The following is a 20057-nucleotide window of genomic DNA, read 5'->3' on the forward strand; positions in this document are numbered from 1 at the left end:
TGGGAATGCCTTATTCGTTTATTGATAGTCTGGTATCGCTATATAATGGTCTGACAAGATAATAACAGAATATAAAAAGAAAAAAAGAAAACGGAAGATAAGAAACATCTACAACTAGAAATACGGAAACAGATCTTAAACAACAATTGCACTATCCTAGATAACAGGGCTCTTTTTTAACACAGATAAATCTTAAACAGAAAATCCTAAACCTTTTTTGCTTATATTTTTATCAGCAATTTTTTTTAAAAACTAGAATATGGGGTTTACTACTATGTTGCTTAAACTTATAAATGCTTAATCAAATATATAATATTTAGGTACAAAAATTCTGAGTGTGTACGTACGTAGCAGGTCCCTCTGTCTAATTGTCGTAGGCTCCACTATTTTTTTTTTGTCGAAAGCTTAGATTTTTTTTAAAAAAAAATAATGTAGCATAATTAATTGAGGATATGGGACCATTCCCTCTCTACCAGGTTTGTGTCGCACAAAGCAAGGCGATATTGCTTTCAGCGAAAGAGTTACATAGAAAAAAAATAAAATCCGTTAAGTACATTTTAGGATAAGTCAATTTGTTCTCAACATTTTCCAGAGATATTTTGGGCTTTGGTGGTGGTGTTATTTTGATTTCTCTGGAGTGACAGAAACTTAGCTGAGCATTGAATAAGACTCAGTACCTTATAGCTTCTTTTTGCTGTTGAATCTTAGCAAAAAAAAAAATGGCATGCAATCACAAGGTTCAATCATTAGGAGAAGAAAGTGAATACCCCAACTGAATAGATTCCTCCTTAACTATGACATGTTCGATAATTTAATGCATAGATGCACTTTGTAATTTACCCACATTTATAAACCCCCGCCCCCACCGTAAAAAAATGTTGGAAATCTTATGCAACAACCCAAAAAACCATAAATGGTACCCCTACTTGCAATATCCCTTCATGCTCGACACTGGGATAGCATTGACTTGTCTTCACCTTAATGAAAGATGGTTAGTAAAAAAGTTGTTTCATTTGAGGATATTTTGCAAAGAGTTGTTTAAAAAGAAAATATTCAAAGCAAATTTACAAAACATGAAAGTCACCTTTCACATCTTAACTATTACCAAGTGGACCCCAACCCTCTTAGTCAATTTAAGACCATCATTTCTTTAAAAAAAAAGACACACATATATATTATCCCTTATGATATAGTTCCATTCAACCTTGATCATTAACACTAAAGCAAAATGATTCAATGACCAATAAAATTTACAGGAAACTGAATAAATGAATCCGATTACTTCTTTTCCCCTTCTCTATCATACATATTCTCGTAAAATAAGAGTTCTATGTTACAAATCAAAATTGTGGTGGAGTTGCAAAGACCACATCTAGTTTCACTTAGACATTCTCATTCTCAATTAGAAAGAGCAGCTCAGCTCTCAGCAAAAAAAGGAAAAGAAGTTGCACAAGCTTGTACCTCTCCCCTCCCCCTCCCTCTCCACAACCTGTACAAATTCTCTGTAGTCTAAATGAATTACTATGATGCACAAGGTGAGAACTGAGAACTGCACCCCCAATCTGGCAGCACCAAGCATGCAACTTGTGACAGATGTTCCCCTTCCAATCAGTAAGAAAATCAAGACAATCAGTCGACACGAGTCACCATCCAAATAGTTTTTAAGATAGCAACCAATCAATCACTCGCTACTCGCTGTCAGTGTGCAAGTAACAAAAGAATGCATCAAGAAATTTGGAATCATTTTCTGGCCCATGATGCCGTTCTTCCCGCACAGTGTCAAAGGAGGGTTCCTTGTGCACACATAATTGAGATTCAAGTATCGTGTTACAATTAAATAATCAATCAGTACGGAATGACGTATGGAAGAGCAAAAACATCTGCGGGCTCTATGCGCAGAGCTTCTGCCCATACCTGAGGTGTCTCCCCAACCTCTATTGAAGATTTCACCACAGATTTTCTTTCTTGTGAAACATTGGTGTCAAATAGCCACTCTTGATCATCAAAATCAGACCACTGCTCCACCTTAGGTACTGAATATACCTGGCCTAAGTACTTGGTATCTGGATGGGGTGGCTTTGCAGATGCTTCAGTTACCAAAGTAGCTGGCACAGTGGCAGTGGGAGTCTTGATTGAAGAAGCTGCAAATGGCTTACTTTCAATGATCCCATTTATCTTGCTTTCTTTCTTTTCTACCTTAACACTGGTGGCTTCTCGTGGCCTATCTGAAGCATTTGGAATGGATACTTGGCAAGGTTCCCATACCCTTCCATTTTCATTGAATGGATGAGAGGAAGACAATTTTGGAAACTTATTGGGCAAACTGTCATTGACTGTAACAAATTTTTTTAAAAAAAGTTATAACCTGTCAGTCAACAGCAAAATAATGTGTACAAACTTGCGAAAACTTGTCAACATGACTGAAAAAATACCAATAATTGAAATATCAAATATAAGCATGTGACATCAGGGAAAACCCACCATTATCTCACAGGACGTAGTATCTGGTATTAGCTTATTAGGTCAGCAATATACTAGTCCAAATCCAATAAGAGAAACATCTTATTCTTTTTTAAATACAACTTAACAGGATCACTGAGTAGAAATGAGAACAAGACTCATCATAAGTAACACTCACCATGTGGAACTCCATTTGACTCAATGTCCTTCCGCTTCTTACGATTTTCTCCACTGACAGTGTTCCCATGGCTGTTCCTAGAAGGCTGTGCGAAAGAATTTGAATTTATAAGTCCAACTTTGTTGCTTTCTTTTAATTTATTTTGCTCTGTTGTTTTAAGTTCACCATGCTCCTTAGCTTTCTCCTCCTTTTTCTTCTCTTTATCCCTGTCTTTGTCCTTCCCATGCCCTTTCTTCTCCTTCTCTTTATCTTTCCTTTTATCTCTTCGTTTATCATCTTTTTTCTCCTTAACCTTTTCCTTTCCTTCATCTTTCTTTTCCTTAACCTTCCTTTCTTCTGTCTTTTCCTTGGCCTTTTCTTTTTCATCTTTCTTTTCCTTAACCTTTTCTTTACCTTCAACTGTTGCTTCCAAATTCCTTTCAAAATACTTTCCCAATAGTTTGGGTATTCCATCAACTCTAGGATGAAAATTTCCAACATGATTCTGAACTGGTGCTGCATTTCCAATTGGCCGGACCTCATCCTGTATTCCTCGCCCATCAATCTTCTTAACATCAAGACCCATATCCTTGAGTTTTTCATTACCATCAGACCTGGTGCCACCACCTTTAGCCACCAACCTAACAGTCCCCTCATCTTTTCTATGGTTTGTATTTGTAAATTTATGAACCAATTGATGGTTAGCTCCTCCATCATCATCCTTAATCCTCCGATCCAACTCCAGGAGGAACTTTGAATCCTTGTTCTCTTCAGCCAGATGATTTTTCTCTCTAGCCTTCTCCCCATTGTTGCCAGCATACTGTTTGGTGAGTCTGTTCTCAAACAAGATACCCTTCTTATTGTCTTGCTTAATTTCCTTTTGATGGGGTTTACCTGCGTTGAGACCCTCAGCTTGTCTTGGGAACCCTTTGTCATCTGCAGTACTGCTTTTACTTTTATCTCTATCTTTGCTCTTGTCCTTGTCTTTATCCTTATCTTTCTTTTTCTCTCTGTGTTTTTCCTTTTTGTCCTTCTTTTCCTTATGCTTCCCATCTCTTCCTTCTTTCTCTCTCTTTTCCTTGCTTTCCCTCTTCTCTTTGTCCTTCTTATCTTTCTTATGTTTTTTTTCTTTCTGCTTTTCCTGCAAGTCATATGGTGAGAAGAGATGTTAAGAACAACAATCAAATAAGGAATCAACCAAAATGGCTTCACAACCTCATCACCCAAGAGCAATCAAAGAAAAAAAAAGAATATCAATAGTAAAACACGCACACACAAAAAAGGTTCATGTCTCCTTGACAATCATATATCTCCAAGGAAAAAGCCACAACAATAACAACAGGATCAAAGTTCTTCAATACACATTGTCTACCGACAAAGTATTCTAAATTCTAGGAGAGCACATTACAGCCAACTATAACCAAACTAAGAGGGAAAGCACAATTCCATTGAAGTCAAAATAAAAGTATAGCAATGCACTTTGATGCCTTATTAAACATTCCCAATGATTAGATTCTTTAAACCCAACAGAAACAATTTCATTCTTAGAGGCTACTGTCGGCCATTCTGATCCATATTCTCTTTCTTTTTTGGCTTTTGAAACATATTAGAAATAAGATATGCTACAACACTTTTAACGGAAGTTCGGTATTCTATGCCTGATATTGAAATAAAAAGATCAGAGAAGTGCAAATGACATGTCTTATTAAGGACTAAAAATAAAAAAACTCCAGAAAATAAAATATACATGTCCAGTTATAAGTTATAACCCATAGATGAACGACCAGGAAACTTCAATGATACCAAGGAAAATACCCATCTATGTTCCAATAGTTGAATCAAAATGAATGCAAAATTGAACAAACCTTGATCATTTTATTCCTCAAAAAAATTAAGGCATAGAACAAACAACAAAGCCACTGCTTTTCATCTTCTAAGTCACAAGAAGTAGTCCAATACACCGTAACAAAAGTCGTAACTATACTGAGCTCCATTAGGATACTCCTTGTAGAGGAGCATCCTAAGTAAAACAGATGAGACTCTAGGATCTTCATCTAGTGTGAAATTATCCCCATTTAGTTTTTGAACCGCCATGACAATGCAGTGTGATGAAATGTTTAAATAAACAGACTGGATTGATCACTTGAACTGGTCTGGCCATGAACCAGCTATGTCTCTAATTCAAACACTTTCAAGACCTTATTGCTATGATTTTATACTTAGATAACTAAGATTTTTATTATCTATGGTTATAAATGCCTTTAGTTGACTTACATTATTTTGACCTTATGCATCATTGTAATATACACACTTCCTTCCTGTCATAAAACATATGAAATTCTAGTTAGAAATACTCTGATGACTCCCCCCTAAAGAGAGAAAGTAAGAGTGTGTCTACCCTTGATTTGAAATGGATAAAGTTTACAAGATGATTTAATTCAAATCAAGAGTGAATACAAGCTAATTTTCTCACTTTACACCTCACTTTAAAGGAGTTAAACCCCAGTTTATCATTCTACAGAGTATCAAGGGTTATTACGCTTATTAATCTACATCAGGTCTCACTGGCTCAATTTCCAATTTGATTTTAAAAACATTGACACGATTCAAGAATATGCTCTACAAGCCAACTCCTACATGGAGGATTTGATGAACTTATGGTTAGAAACGAACTGCTAATGTTAAAAAATAATTATATTATAATGCTTAGTAAAAGGAAAGACTAAATAAAACTATTGAAATGTAATCATTTAAATAAGGAATGGGTTGCAACTGAATGCAGTCATCACCTCCCACATGCAGAATGTTTAAAACTTCATTTTTTGTATCCATTTGACAATCAATTTTATCACCAAAACTTCTTATATAAGCATTAAAATGATATTGAAACAGGATCTAAACAAAATGGGAACAAAGCATAGCAGTTTTGGTCTTTGTAAATGAGGAGAAACTTGCAATTATACAAATATTAGAACCTGATTAGGAAAATATTTGCACAGAGTGAAACACTTCAACCTCCATTCTATTTCAAAATCCATACAAATGTCCCCCACAATGTACAAATACCAACTTCAAAACTGCCCACATTATCTTCCCTGGATTTTCCTCACTTTCTTTCACAAACTTCCTCTATACAATGATGATCATTGAGGTTTCGATAACAGAAGGAAGAAATTACAAAAATTAGAAGGAAAAAAAGGACCAATTGAAGGACTCTACTCTTGAAAAAATTATCAAACCAAAAGGCTAAAGTAATTATTATCATGCAATACATTGGTCATGCAATTCAAATTATGTAGTTCAAGTCGGTTCCTATAATGCAATACCTTAAAGGCTTAATCATATACTTAAAACTCCCATCAACTAAAAATATAAGCAAACACCCTGATCCACAGAAGTAAATCTACTGCATAACGTACTCCCTTTAATGAATCAACCAATGCAATAATCTAGCTGATCTACATAACTTCAACCTCCATACTCAAACATCCTCATCCAACAAACAGATGCTGCTTTATTATTTTCTCTTCCTCCTCAAAATTTTCAAATTCCTTCTTATAGGAAAGCTCAGCTACCTATAAGAGATTCTACTGCTAACAGAATCCAATTAAAAGTTGAAGCAAAGAAATGGTATAATAGAAAGAAACAAATAAAAAATCATCAGAAGAGATATTGCCACTAGCCAATCTCTCCAGATAGTCAGATACCAGTGGGTTGGTGGAAGTCCAGTCCAGCAAGGAAAAGAGAGGCATTGTGGGGGAACAGGAGATAAAGTGTGGACCAAAGAGTCAGAGTCACTACCCATGAAGAGGCCCAGAGGTCACTGCTGAACTCAGAGAAGCATCACAGACAAAAAAAAAGGGGGACCAGGGGAGAAGGGGGGCTCACATCAATACACAATCAGAAATTTTAGGGCACCCATTGCATCTTTATATAGTACCACTTCATGAAACTTGCAATACAATAGTAGAGAAGAAGTATCTTGAGAGCACCATAGGTGACTAACTATGGTCCTGAATTGAAAAGACAGGATAATCAATAATGTTTTGATATGGTAAAAACGCACACCATATCAACCAAAAAGAAAAGCTACACTAACAATTTTCAATGTCACCTAACAAGAAGAATGATAGATTTACACTTAAAATTAAGGGAATGAGTTGACTAGCATCATTGTCAGTCAAATTAAGAATTTAACGCAGATACTTGACTAAATATTAATCAGTTCATTCCTTTCAATATAAAATCAACCCGAAGTAATTAATTTGCATCCATAACTTATATGATGATTTCATTAGCAAATCATAGTTGGCCCTGAAAATATATAACTTATTAGTCTAATCAAGATAAACATAACACAAACTCAAGGGACAAATAAATTGCTGTAACCAAAAGAATCTATACAAGAACAAAATACAAAATTTCCAACCTTGATCACCTCATCATAGCAACCTCTAGACAAAATAAACTCAAAAAATTCATGTTTGATTCAAGAAGTCATAGTAGCCAACTAACCGGAGATTAAACATTTAGTATTAGTATATTTTACATATATCAAACCCTCAGAATTTCCTATAGGATCATCTAAGAAGAATACAACAACAAAAGCCTTTTCCCAATAGTTGGAATCTGCTACACGAATCAAACCATGCCATTGTACTACATCAAAAACCCAGCTTTTGCCAAGGCTATTTTTAGATCATGGTATTTTGTAATGGTTTTACTGAAATTTTCCTTGGTAATCACAACAAAATATGTTCAGGTAGAAAAGACAAAATAAGAAACTGAAAAAGTCAAAATTATTTATACAAAATCATAAACCCAACTATTTACAATCAAATCAGTGTGAATTCTTGGTCTTCATCTTCTCAGTCGAGTCAGTCCCACTTGTGTAAAAATCAATTGGTTGGGCCCAAGAATATCTAGAACCAATTTTTGCCAGTGTAATTAACTTACTCTATGCATCTGATTAGCCTCCCATTGAGAATACACAAATAATATATCTAACCATGGACTGTCCTTATTCTTCACAGCTATTATTTCAACAAAGACATAGAACTAACAATTTGCCTCAACGTGCAAGAGCAGATCATTACAACTTGCTTAAGTCAATTTGAACCCCAAAAATGATTATAATTCTACGACCTTACTCTAAATTCATTTTAGATGAAGTGAAATGCTTTGTTCTATGACTGACAAGATCAAGGATATTTAAAGATGCTGCTTTAAAAAAATCAGCAAGTATTACAAAGAATATTAGAAGAATCTCCAAAACCAAAATATAAATGAACAATCTCTACTGATACTAACTTTTTGCTTCAATACCTAAGGTGCCAAGGCACACCATCAAGCCCAAAGTTCATCATTTTACAACAAAAGGACTCATAACTTGATTACTCATGATTACTTATTCAATATTAATCATAGGCTAATGTTTTGAAGATCCCATACTCCTACAAAACAAGCAAAACAATCCATAACAAAATCATATATTATGTGAAACCGATTGCACTGGTATGTGTTTACTTTGACAGGCATGCCAAAATAATACAGAAATGTAAATGATAACTCCACTTCTAAGTTCTAACATGAAAGTACAAATCAAATTCACTTCAAAAACTAAAATCCTATGACCTGCTGTCAAAACAATGTATAAAATTGTTAACAACAGGCATAAAACAAGTGGAGCATACACACTTTTAATCATCATAATATCCTTTCCTCTTCACCAGTAATGACATAATTTTCTCCAATCAATCCTCTTGAAACTTATATATTTTCAGGAGTACAGGAGTACATACCATAACAGTCCAAAAATCAAAATTTTGGACACAGCACAGAAAACCTAACATCTTGTAAACAAATAAGACAGATAAAGTAGAGTAAATCACGTGAACCAACTTCCATCAACAAAATGCACAACCCCTACTAATAACTGTAGGCCATACCAGATACTGTAATGTAACTATGTAAGCCTCCAATCATCTTTGCACTCATACCGAAGAAGATCTGTTATACTTTCATGGCTTATGTGATCGTTCAAAAGAGGCCAATTAAAATGTTTCTAGCAAGAATTTTACAATGAACTCCAAACAAATTGAATTTATATTATTAAGAAGAAACAAATGAAAAATTAAGGAGTAGAAAATTAATTCGAACATGAATGCATTCAGCACTTGCTCTAGAGAAACATTTTAATGTTCCATTCAGAAAATAAAGTCTATCAATATACATTTAACGTTATGCGATTCACAAAAAACTCCATTTTGCATCACAATTAAATGCATGTCAAATTATATGTACAATGTGAGTGTAGGAAAAGTATATTAACCTTTTCTAATAAGTCCACTTCATCTGTTATAGCCTTCTTTCCATATCCTGGTGGTGGAAATGGAAAACAACGCGACATTGCACAAAATCCAAATACGCCTAGTGTAAAATTCTTCTAAATTTGAGAGTGCTTGAATTAGTTTCCAGTAGCCCTGTTCCAGAAAGGGAACGAACCAGCAACTATGCTCCTGTCCATGCACCATGTCACCGCATTCATTTCCAGCTTTAATATTCCTCCATAAGCCTCTTACTACAAACACAAATTGTGGAAACCACCAAGGTTTACTACCCTCACCAAAATATTCAAACAGCTCAAACTATACTACTAAAAATTGATTCAAAATCAACGCACAGCACAGCAACCACTTGTTTTCTAACTACTTAAAGTCGGCAAATGGTTCAACACAATTCCAATCAGTACATGTTTCCTACACTAGTGTTAAGCTCAGGCTAACTATATCAATTCAAAGGGCTGCTTCAGAAACCAAAAAGGACCACTGAAATCAGATACTCTAGTTTCCTTGTGAACCCACTAAGAATCAACAGCTTTTTCTTTGTGTCAAATCCCTAAACCAAAATGATCCCCCAGCAAAGACAAAAAACAAAAACACCAAAAATGAAGACCCAGAAGGCTTTATAGTGTGCCCAAGAACGGTTCTCCAAATCCTGATCACCGATTCCCTGTTATTAATATAGACAATCTTCTTCCATGCTCAAAGAAGCAATATTAAACACCATCTTAAGCAATCTGCAAGTGCGAATGCTCAACCACCGTAGCTCTAAATCCACAATATGAACCCCTGAAAAGATCAGAGCCCATGCCCATTTTACGCAACCCCCACGGAGAGAATGAACAAGCACAGTCTTCCTTTCAATCACACCCTCCGATCAAAACCCTAATCACTCGGGAATTTTCCAATTTGGACAAGTGCCCCCCAGTTACGATCCAATGAAACCCTAAAAAAACACACAAACAAGCTGAGTACACATACCCGAAAAAATACCCACAAGGAATGAAAACCCTAATCCTAATTCCGAAAATTTTGTTGATTAAACACCCAAAAAAAAGGAGCATAAAGCAGCAAAATTGAAGGGGAATAAAGAGAATCAAGCACTTTTTTGAAACCTAAGCAATAATGGGCATCGATCAAAAGGGGAAAAAGAAGCTCTGATTCGAAGCGTTAACGGGACAGGAAAAAAATAGTGAAATATCGGTCGATGAAGAAGAGTCCAAGTGAAATTTGTTGCATAAGATTACCTAGTCCGCTACAAAGTGACCATTGTAGGAGGACAAGAATCACAAGATCTCTCTCTCTCTCTCTCTTTCACATGAATAAATAGAAGAAAGAGAGAACAACAATCTCAATATACACAAAACTATGTATATCTATATGTACATATAATATATAATATATGATTTTGGGGGAAGTACTTTTTTCTTTGTGTGTTCTGTGTTGTTGTTGTTGCTATGGTATGCTATTCACAAAGCAAGAGCCGTTATTAGTCTCTAGATTCTGGGTTTTGTTGTTTCTCTTTGTTTACCACTCTGCTTCTTTTCTTTTCTTTTCTTCTGTTCTCTCTCTTTCTCTATCAGGTTATGGGTATATGTTTGCGTTTCTGTGCTTGTGTGTTGTCCGTAAATATATATATATCTCATCATTATTGTTAGTGTTATTGGTCATGTGTTTCTTTTTCTTTATTTTTTTTCTCACTTTCTATGCTCTTTCTCTCTATTCCTAAGGGGGCTGATGTGCTGTTTTTGCGTTCGGAAGTTACACGCGAGGATGAAAAATAATTGAAAACCCAAATGCCGAAACCAAACCAGAACAAAAAGGAAGGGCAACAATGGAATGCCAAGCAAAGCCACATGTCCATTGTCCATCACACTCGATGTATATGTACTAGTGTAATTTAACATGTCAAGTACCAACATAATATGTGGTCAAGGATTTCAATCTCAAGTCTATTTATATGAAAAAATATTTCTTTTCATATGAATATTTTGTGTAACCACTAGACATTTTAGTTTGAGATATTTTTATAAGTTTTGATCTTTTAAGTTGATTATAAAATAAATTATCAATCCATTTAAACACACTTAAATTATTGTTTCTTTTCAATATATGTTATATAGGAATCATATTTAAATCATCTTTTACAAACTCAACATAAATTATTAACTTAATTACATTCATTGATTCTTATATGAATATTTTAATAAACATTTGTTATAAGATTTTTTTTTTTAAGAAGTTGAAGTTGAAGATGTTAATTTCTTGTGTTTGGTTTATCATTTAAAAATAATATTTTTCAGTAAACATTGTTTTTCAATAATGTTTTTACATAGTTTTTTTATAAAATTATTTTCATGGGAAAGATAAACATATAAGTTTCTCAAGCTAAAAAATAATTATTGTGATTAAAAAATTTATCATGATACTCTTATTATATCATTTAATTTAATATGATAAATAATTAAAATTTAAGGGAAAGTTCTATTAAATATTAACATACAAATATTTTATTCTTAATATATATATATATTCTCAATCAAACATATTTTTATTAGAGATTAATCCCTAACTCTCAAGTGAGTTACCTTCCATTAAAAAAATGTCAATATAATTTTTCATTTATCTACTTAGTTTATAAATTGAGTTTAATGTTTATACATTAATGGTATAAAATATTTTTATATTATCATTTAATTATAAATTATTGTTTGAATTATTTTAAGATAATTATTTAAAAAAAAAATTAGCATGTATAATAGATTGTGATGGAATGATTGCGTTTTTTACACGGCTAATGCATGATTTTTTTTTTCTCTTATAAATTTGTTAGACTAAAATTTATGATTATGTTGTTATGTTTGGATAAAAGTTGAAAACATGGTTTGATGATTCTAATGCACATTTTTTAAGTTCAGGTGGCGAAATAAGGAAAGAAGAAAATGTCGTTTTGGAAATCAAAGTATTTTTTAGTTCCTTCAATTGATATTCAAACATGGACTATAACTATAATTTATTTATATTTTATTGAAAGTGGATTTTGTTTCGAGGATTTGTTAATTTGATTTGTATTCCGATTTAAAATCTCTATTTATTTCCTTTAAATTTGAAATGATAATACATGAACTTATAGTCAGTTTCTTTTCATAGTTCTGGTAAGCTAGCAACATTCAGTTTTTAGTTGACAGTGTGTACAAGTCAAAATATTATTTTTCTTATTCACTTAAGACCATGATTTTTTTATATAAGAATAAAAAACATGTACTGAATTTATTACAACTTAAGCATCATACTTAATTAATTAGCAAACAAAAATGAATAACCAACTTTGATTTGGTTATTGGACAATTAATTTTAATAAATAAAAACAATTTTGGGTGATTTCAATAAGTATAAATTTTTACAAGCAAAACATTTATTGAATTCATTCTGCTAAAGAAATCCAATTTGAGATCAACTTGGTCAATTTGACAAATGTAATAGACAATATGTAAAAAATTTCCAAGTTAAAAGAATTGGAATGACTAATATGAGTGAATAAGATAAATATGGAAAGCAAATTAACCAAAAGAAATTAATTGTAATATGAAATTTCATAAATGCAGAGTAAATGTAGCAAATTAAGGGTGTGTTTGGTTTGTATTTTCATTTTCTGTTTTTATTTTTTGAAAACTATTTTTATTTTCAAAAAATTATAATTCTGAAAACATGTTTGGTTTGATTTTTTGTTTTCTATTTTCAATACTGAATATTTATGATAGGTTAACTTATTATCTTTTTTATTTTTAAATTTATTTAAAATTATATTTATTGTCATCGCATTTTTATTTTATTCAAAATGAGATTTTTGTTTTGAATTGAAAACACTAAAAATGAAATTTTATTATTTTCATTTTTTACTTGTTTCCTATTTTCATTTTTATTAAAAATATTTTTAAAAATTCAATCAAACATATTTTTATCATCATTTTCAATTTTCACTGAAAATAAAAACAAAAAATAGTCAAACCAAACACCCCACAAGAATAGAAAGGGAAAAGGAGACAAATATCAAGTGAATTGAAATTTAAAGAAAAGTAGATAAACTGAAAGCTCTATTAAAACATTAATTGTCTTGAAACACTAAAATGTCTTTTAGTTTTACAGGCATTTACCTCACACCTCACCGTACACATCTACCAAAGAGAAGCATCAACGTTCGGGAAGGAGTTTGGCTTGGAATTAAAACATGAATGATCAACTATGAAATATGGGATAAGTTCGTTGGTTTGCCTTGATTTGAACCACAAATTTTTTAAGTATAATAGTAATTGATTTTTTAAATTTTAAAATATTATTATATATGTCATGTATAATAATAATAATTTAATATAAATGAATAGATGAACATGTTTAAATAAATTGAGTCGGATTTGACAAAAATATAAAAAATTGATAGTACTAATCATGAACACTTCTAAATACAATGACAAATTCACAAGATGTAAAAAGAGAATACAACATGAGAAAGTAGAGGAATCCTACGATTTAGCATTACATACTTGTTGATGCATTTTATTCCTTTCCACCATTTCTAAATTCAAAACAATTTTGGTCCATTTGGGTGTGTATGAATAAAAGGTTCTACGGGACACTAAATGAACAACATTTTATTAAATATTTTCAATACTTTTCATATAACTAACTAACAAGTATCTAGTACATGGTATATATGTGCTGATAAAATGGCATGGATATGCGTATATATGTAAATTTTCAAAAATATAAATTAAATAAGTTTATTCAATAAAAAATATTTTCTCAACAATGAAATACAAGTATTTAAAACTTTTATTTTAAATAATAACTTAATTAATAAAGTAACATTTTAAAAATAATTGTGAATACCACATTGTACTTATGTTTATAAAAAAAGTATTCCATAGTTTGTTTTGCCCCGGATTTTTTCTTTTTTAAATCAAACATAACACAATAACTTTTTTGTTATTTAATATTATAATTTTTAACAAATTAAATAGATCCTATATATTCTACAAAAGAAGAATTTTTCTTAACTTCTTGCACATCCACCCACTTATTTACATGGTTTTTTCCCATAATATGTTTTCTTCTCATTTGTGTAACTTTTCTATCCATTTTTTTCTCAATCTTTTAAACTTTTTCCTAGTCATTTAGTTACATGACTTTTCTTCCTGTTTTACTTAACCATCTGAATTATCTTTTTCTTATTTTTCCTTGTCTATTTACATAGTTTTCACTTGTATAAACATATTATTTAATGTGTGCATGTGTTTGTGTAGATACAGAGAGAGGACATTTATTTAATGTTATTTGTAATTTTTTAAACATATTTTCAATGTTCATTTTTATTGATTCATTAATTTCTATACATAAAATTTATGTAAGTTTAGTATTATTTTTCAGTGTTATTTTTATGAGAAACTCTTACATAGACACAAACTCAACACATTATTTTTAGGCACATTCAATAAGAATTTTACAATTAATAAAATAAAACAAATAAAAAATCAGAATATCAAGTAAAATTAAATTTTGATAATCTTTATTTTTTTGCTAAACTTCATTGAAATTGAAATACATAAAAGGATTATAATTTGAATTTAGAAAATATAATTTAAATTTCAAAAATAATGTATTTTGGTAGTGTAAAATTGTAGAGTATTCTATTTTTAAATAATAAATTTAATAATACAAATGAAACACGTTGATTTATTCAGTTTATACAATATATCAAAATTTTAAAATTAAAATCAAACGATTGCTATAATTAATAATATTTAAAAAGAAGAATTATAAAGTAAGTTAAACTTAAGAAAAAAAATCCTCAATCTGAAGTAGCATAATATTTAAGGTGTAGTTTGTTTTAGTTTTTAACTTTTTGTTTATAAGTTTTTCTTCTTAAAAATTATTAATTAATTATAATTATACTTGAAATACAATAGTTAATTTTGGTTTAACTATCTTATATAAATTATTTAAAAGTTTAGTTTAACTTTTTACAAGTCTAATATAAGTTATCTTATATAAATTTGAGACCACATTCATTATTTTATATAAATTAATTTGAATTTTCTTAAAAACATAATTAAAATCTCACTTTTTAGTAATATTAACAAATAAAATTGTGAACTTACTTATAAATAAGTTAATTAATATACTTATGTAAATTTAAACTTTAATAAATTAATAAACATATAATTTCAAAAGATCATAATAAAATTCAATATAATAATACATTATGTACATTATTTAAGAAATCTTGTATAATCTTTGACACATTATTTATAACACATGTAGTATTAAACCCCAAATCTAAGAGAGTTATTAAATGAGAAATAGGATCATTAAAATTTATGACTTCTAATAAATTTTAACTAATAATAAATATTGTGTTTAAAACAATATGCTAAAAATGCACCTCTATAATTTCTAGTTTATTTAAATGAGTAAACTTATTAAGATTAACCTTTTTGGTATCTTTGGATAAGATAAGCAACTTTGAAAGAGAGAAAAAAAAAAAAAAACAGCCGTATATCAAATTATCTAGTTTGCATATTAAATTCAAAAAAGTTTTAAAAAGATAAGATTTTTATCGGAAATATTTTGAAATTCAAAAAGAAAGATTAATTGATCTATAACATGAATAGATGAGTTCCAAGCGTGCCTTTGGCTTCAATGTTTCAAAGAAACCAGCGTCATGGCTTAAAAAAAGAAAGAGAACCCTGTTGACTTAAGAGTCAGCTTTCAACTCTGAAAGCGATCAAAGAAAAAAAAATGTTTGGGTTTTCTCAGCAACATAACAATGTTGATAATAATGGTGGGACCAGCAGTTTGAGTGATGATGAGGATGATTTGACTCGGTTCTTTGATTATGACACTGCGCCGGGGCAGAATCTAGATGAGCTATTCGCGCCGAGCATTGTCACTCAGCTTCCTCCCATGTTGCCGGCGGAGGCCACCCAACACCACCATACATTGCCTCAGCACGTGAATCAGATTGTGTCGTCGTCTCCGGTCGATTTGCCCAGCCACGTCCCAATTGAGGCACTGGTGCAGCAGAATGGTGGTTCATCGGTTCAGCGTCAGAGAGGAAAAGGGTTGCAATGGACTGTAGAAGAACACATGTACACTTTCATTATTGCTGCAATTTTTCTGATTGGATTGAACTTGTTTTAAAGAGATAAATTATTTAATCTAATCACTTTAATTTTTTTAGTTTATCGTCTATTCTGTTTTTTTTATTGGGATCAGTTTTTGGTTTTAGTCTCAAGGAACCGTTTCTTTCACGAACTATTTCTTTAATCTTAAAAATACAGTGTTTTCTATAACCTCGAATTGGATCTGAAGTGTTCTCAGCATTTAAGAATACAAATATTAAGTCAATTTGGATCTTTAGTTTTTCACTATTTTACTTTTTCTTTACATGCTCTGACTTGAGGGCATTCATTGTTTCGCTGTCAATTTGTTGTTGCTTTTCAACTAATTACCGTGAAATGTTTCAGATAAGACACGCACAAAACAATTTTTGGTTCCCAATAAACACAGTATATAGAGAAAAGACCAAGATCCATTGTGAAAAATTGCGTTGTATTATTTAATATATTTTAAGATGTTGTTTTAATTTTTCTTCCGAATCTTTTATTGAACTGAAATGAAGTCTGAAAAATTTATTAAATTTTCATCTCATATTTGTTTTTTCATGACAGGAAATTTTTAGTTGCACTTGACGAAGTTGGCAAGGGAGACTGGATAACCATCTCAAAACATATTGGAACAAAATCTTCTACTCAAGTTGCTAGTCATGCTCAAAAATACTACCTTCGCCAAAAAGCCAAAAAGAAAATAAGAAAAAGCATTCATGACATTACTTTAAATACAATTTCTCACCAGGATGACACACAAAATTCAACTCCTCATCCAGATCCTGAAATTCAACCAGTTCATGAAATTCACCAAATGCAAGAAATGCCACCAAACAGCATGACTCATCAAATGAGTGGATTCGAATATTTTGCCAATCAACAAGTCCATGAAATACAACAAATGCAAGACATATTGTCGGTGTATCCATCAAACAACATAACTCATCAAATGGGTGGATTTGAACATTTTGTCAATCAACAAGTTCATGAAATGCCGGTGTATCCACCAAACAACATGACTCATCAAATGAGTGGATTTGAACATTTTGCGAATCAACAAGTCCATGAAATGCAACAAATGCAAGACATATTGTCGATGTATCCATCAAACAACATGATTCATCAAATGAATGGATCTGAATATTTTGTCAATCAACAAGTCCATGAAATGCCGGTGCATCCACCAAACAACATGACTCATCAAATGAGTGGATTTCAATATCTTGCTAATCAACAAGTCCATAAAATACAACAAATGCAAGACATATTGCCGGCGTATCCATCAAATAACATGACTCACCAAATGAGCGGATTTGAATGTTCTAATAAAGACTTTGGAAGAGGTTGCTACAAGCCGGAGTATCCACCAAACAACACTAGTTCATCCAACAATTAAATTGCTTTACGTTTAGGTGTTAATGCACTACTTTCATCCATTTTGTTTTTGGAAATTCCACCAAATTATTTTTGTTTACTCCCCGCATAGATTTTGGTCTCTGGTCTGTTTTAAGGTGTAGGAGTCGATTTTTTTTTCTTTCTCGAGATATGATGTGTGCTTTGAGCATGTGTCTTGAACAATTGAGATAGAGTAGGATTTTTTATTTGTGACTTATTGATTACCTTTCCTTGAAGGACTTTTAATATCTTTTAATTTTATTTAGTTTATAAAGTAATTAGGAGTTTTGATAATTTCATTGTTGTTGGTGCAAATTATATTTGTATTCATTTGTGCTTTTAGGATGTGAGGTGTGAATAAGTATAATTTATCTTTATATTCATTTTTATAGTTGCTATTACAACTTGAGCTCCTTCTAACTCAGTAAGTCATATTATTGCTGTATGGTTAATGAAAATGTGTCTGCATTTTACAAAAAATAAATAATCTGTTTCTTTTATCTCTTAGTTTCCAATTTGATCCAGTTTTAAAATTCAATAACTCAGTCAGGTGGGATCGATGCTATTTAGTAGTTAGTACCATATCTTAGTCTTTCATTCGATATTAATTTAGATGCTGATGCATTATTAGATATAATATTTCTTCACACAGCTTGTTTTACCATTCTATTTTTGGAATTTCATCAAGATATGATTCTTTAGAGACAGTAGAGATTGTGGGTTGTTTTAAGGGTTAGAGTCATGTTTTTTTGAGGCCATGACGTATAATTTGAGTTGAGTATTCAAGTGAACGGTTATTTCTCTTGTTTTTAGAATCAGCATTTCCAACTGGAATAAGCATTAAAAGTGGTGAGATCTCATGCCTGTCCTTAAAAGGATTATGTTGTACAGCAACGATTTGGATTTGTCCACTTCTATCATGTGAGGCCCACAAGTACAACACAAGAAAGGGACAATAGGAGAGAAAGGAATGTGAGAAATGCAAGAATGAAGATGTTAAAGATGCACGTGGCTACACAAAAAAGGATACAATCTGAAATGATTATACATGCAACAAGGTAGGATAATAAAAAATCGGTTAAGTGGTTTGGACACTTCCAAAGAAGCCACAAGAAGCACGGTTAAGGGAGAGTTAAAATGAAGTCGTCAAGGAGATCTATGATAAACAATATTTCTAAAACTTTAATTTTTAATCCATCCGAATGAGTCGTCGTACTGTCTGTGTGATTAAGGTAACCCCTAAACCTTAAGTACAACGATCAATGTATGGCTCCTCACTCAGTTTGAGTACACGGATCAAAAGTTCTCTCTATGATTTTTTTGCCAGATTTTGTGCTCAATCATCTGGCATAATATTTTGATAATCCCTCCCTCCATGAACGGATCTTGTTTTTTCACTAATTATCTCCCGGTTATCTTTGAAATGTTCACCGTAACACCACCATGTTTATCTAATATAGGAAGCAATAAGCCTATATATTTAGCTTTACGGTAAAAATAAATTCAGCTACAATGTATAAAGGATGAAGAAAGGAAAGGGATAAAAGACATGGATTTATTATTTTTAGACTTTTGATCTCTATCACTCTGATGAGAGAGTGTAATGTTTTATCTTACGCATGCGCAACTTTTCTTTTATCTCTGTCACTTTTACAGGAGTGGTTGCTAATATGTGTTTTACAAGAGTGAATTTCGTAATGGATTGTAAATCAGTGAATGAAGCATGGTCTTACTCACACAAAGCATGAAACATGGTCTTACTTACATACCAAAGAATAAAAAGCTATTTTCATGACATTATGTGGTCTTACTCACACAAAGCATACCTAGCTTGTCTTACACACACAAAGCATACCTACAATTATTGAGCTAAATTAACATTTCATGACATTATTGTAGTCCACTGTAACAAACTCGCCGCAATAGCGAGAAATTTGTAGTGCTAGTTAAGTGTCACTTTTCATGACATGGATTGGATATAGAGTTTTCTTGTCAATTACTTTCTTTTTTTTTGACTTTGATGTACAGGTCTTGACCAACCTTTAGTAATAATAGTATCATTCGTAATTAAAAAAAGAAGAAGTAAACTTCTATTTTTTATAATAAAAAGGACTAAATATATTTTAGGTTGTTATAAGTTAGAATTAATTTTTAAACTTTGCACTTAGTTTCTAATAAAAAAATTCTTGACTTTTGGTTCTGAAATTATATTACATTTTGTACAAAGAAAATTCTAAGTCAAGGGGGACTAAGTTAATTGTCACAAGTGACAACTCTCCTTACACAATTAAGCCATAAACCTGGTTTCAGACAGTTCTATAGTCCAATTTATAATCAAACACAAATGAAATTGGATAAAAGCTATTCACTTTGCAATTGTATAGATCAATAATGTGTAAGCTTAATTGCATTTATAACATGACATATTTTTATTTACTAGAATACATAAAGAACCATGTGAGGAAGGCAGGGAAAAAGGCAAAATAGAGTACACTTTAATTTCAACCTGAATAGGTAAGAATAAATAAGAAAAATAAAAAG

General features: G+C 31.5%; 1 protein-coding gene across 5 annotated transcripts; it reads right to left on the bottom strand.

Annotated features, from left to right (window-relative positions):
* Positions 1-1212: 1212 nt before the first annotated feature.
* Positions 1213-10700, bottom strand: LOC100778584 (myb-like protein X). Of its 5 annotated transcripts, none has more exons than NM_001370645.1 (4): positions 10380-10562; positions 8949-9904; positions 2639-3758; positions 1213-2333 (listed from the first exon to the last, which is right to left on the bottom strand). In NM_001370645.1, exons 2-4 carry the CDS (start codon positions 9024-9026, stop codon positions 1846-1848), a joined length of 1686 nt encoding a protein of 561 aa, NP_001357574.1. In that variant the 5' UTR covers positions 9027-9904; positions 10380-10562; the 3' UTR covers positions 1213-1845. The 5 variants fall into 5 exon arrangements, with proteins under 5 accessions (NP_001357574.1, XP_040873537.1, XP_040873538.1 ...); XM_041017603.1 differs by having other exon boundaries at positions 1266-2333; positions 8949-9197; positions 10380-10700; XM_041017604.1 differs by having other exon boundaries at positions 1266-2333; positions 8949-9197; positions 10206-10700.
* Between the last annotated feature and the right edge of the window lie 9357 nt (positions 10701-20057).

Source organism: Glycine max, chromosome 8 (assembly GCF_000004515.6).
Source record: "Glycine max cultivar Williams 82 chromosome 8, Glycine_max_v4.0, whole genome shotgun sequence".
Lineage (NCBI taxonomy): Eukaryota > Viridiplantae > Streptophyta > Magnoliopsida > Fabales > Fabaceae > Glycine > Glycine max.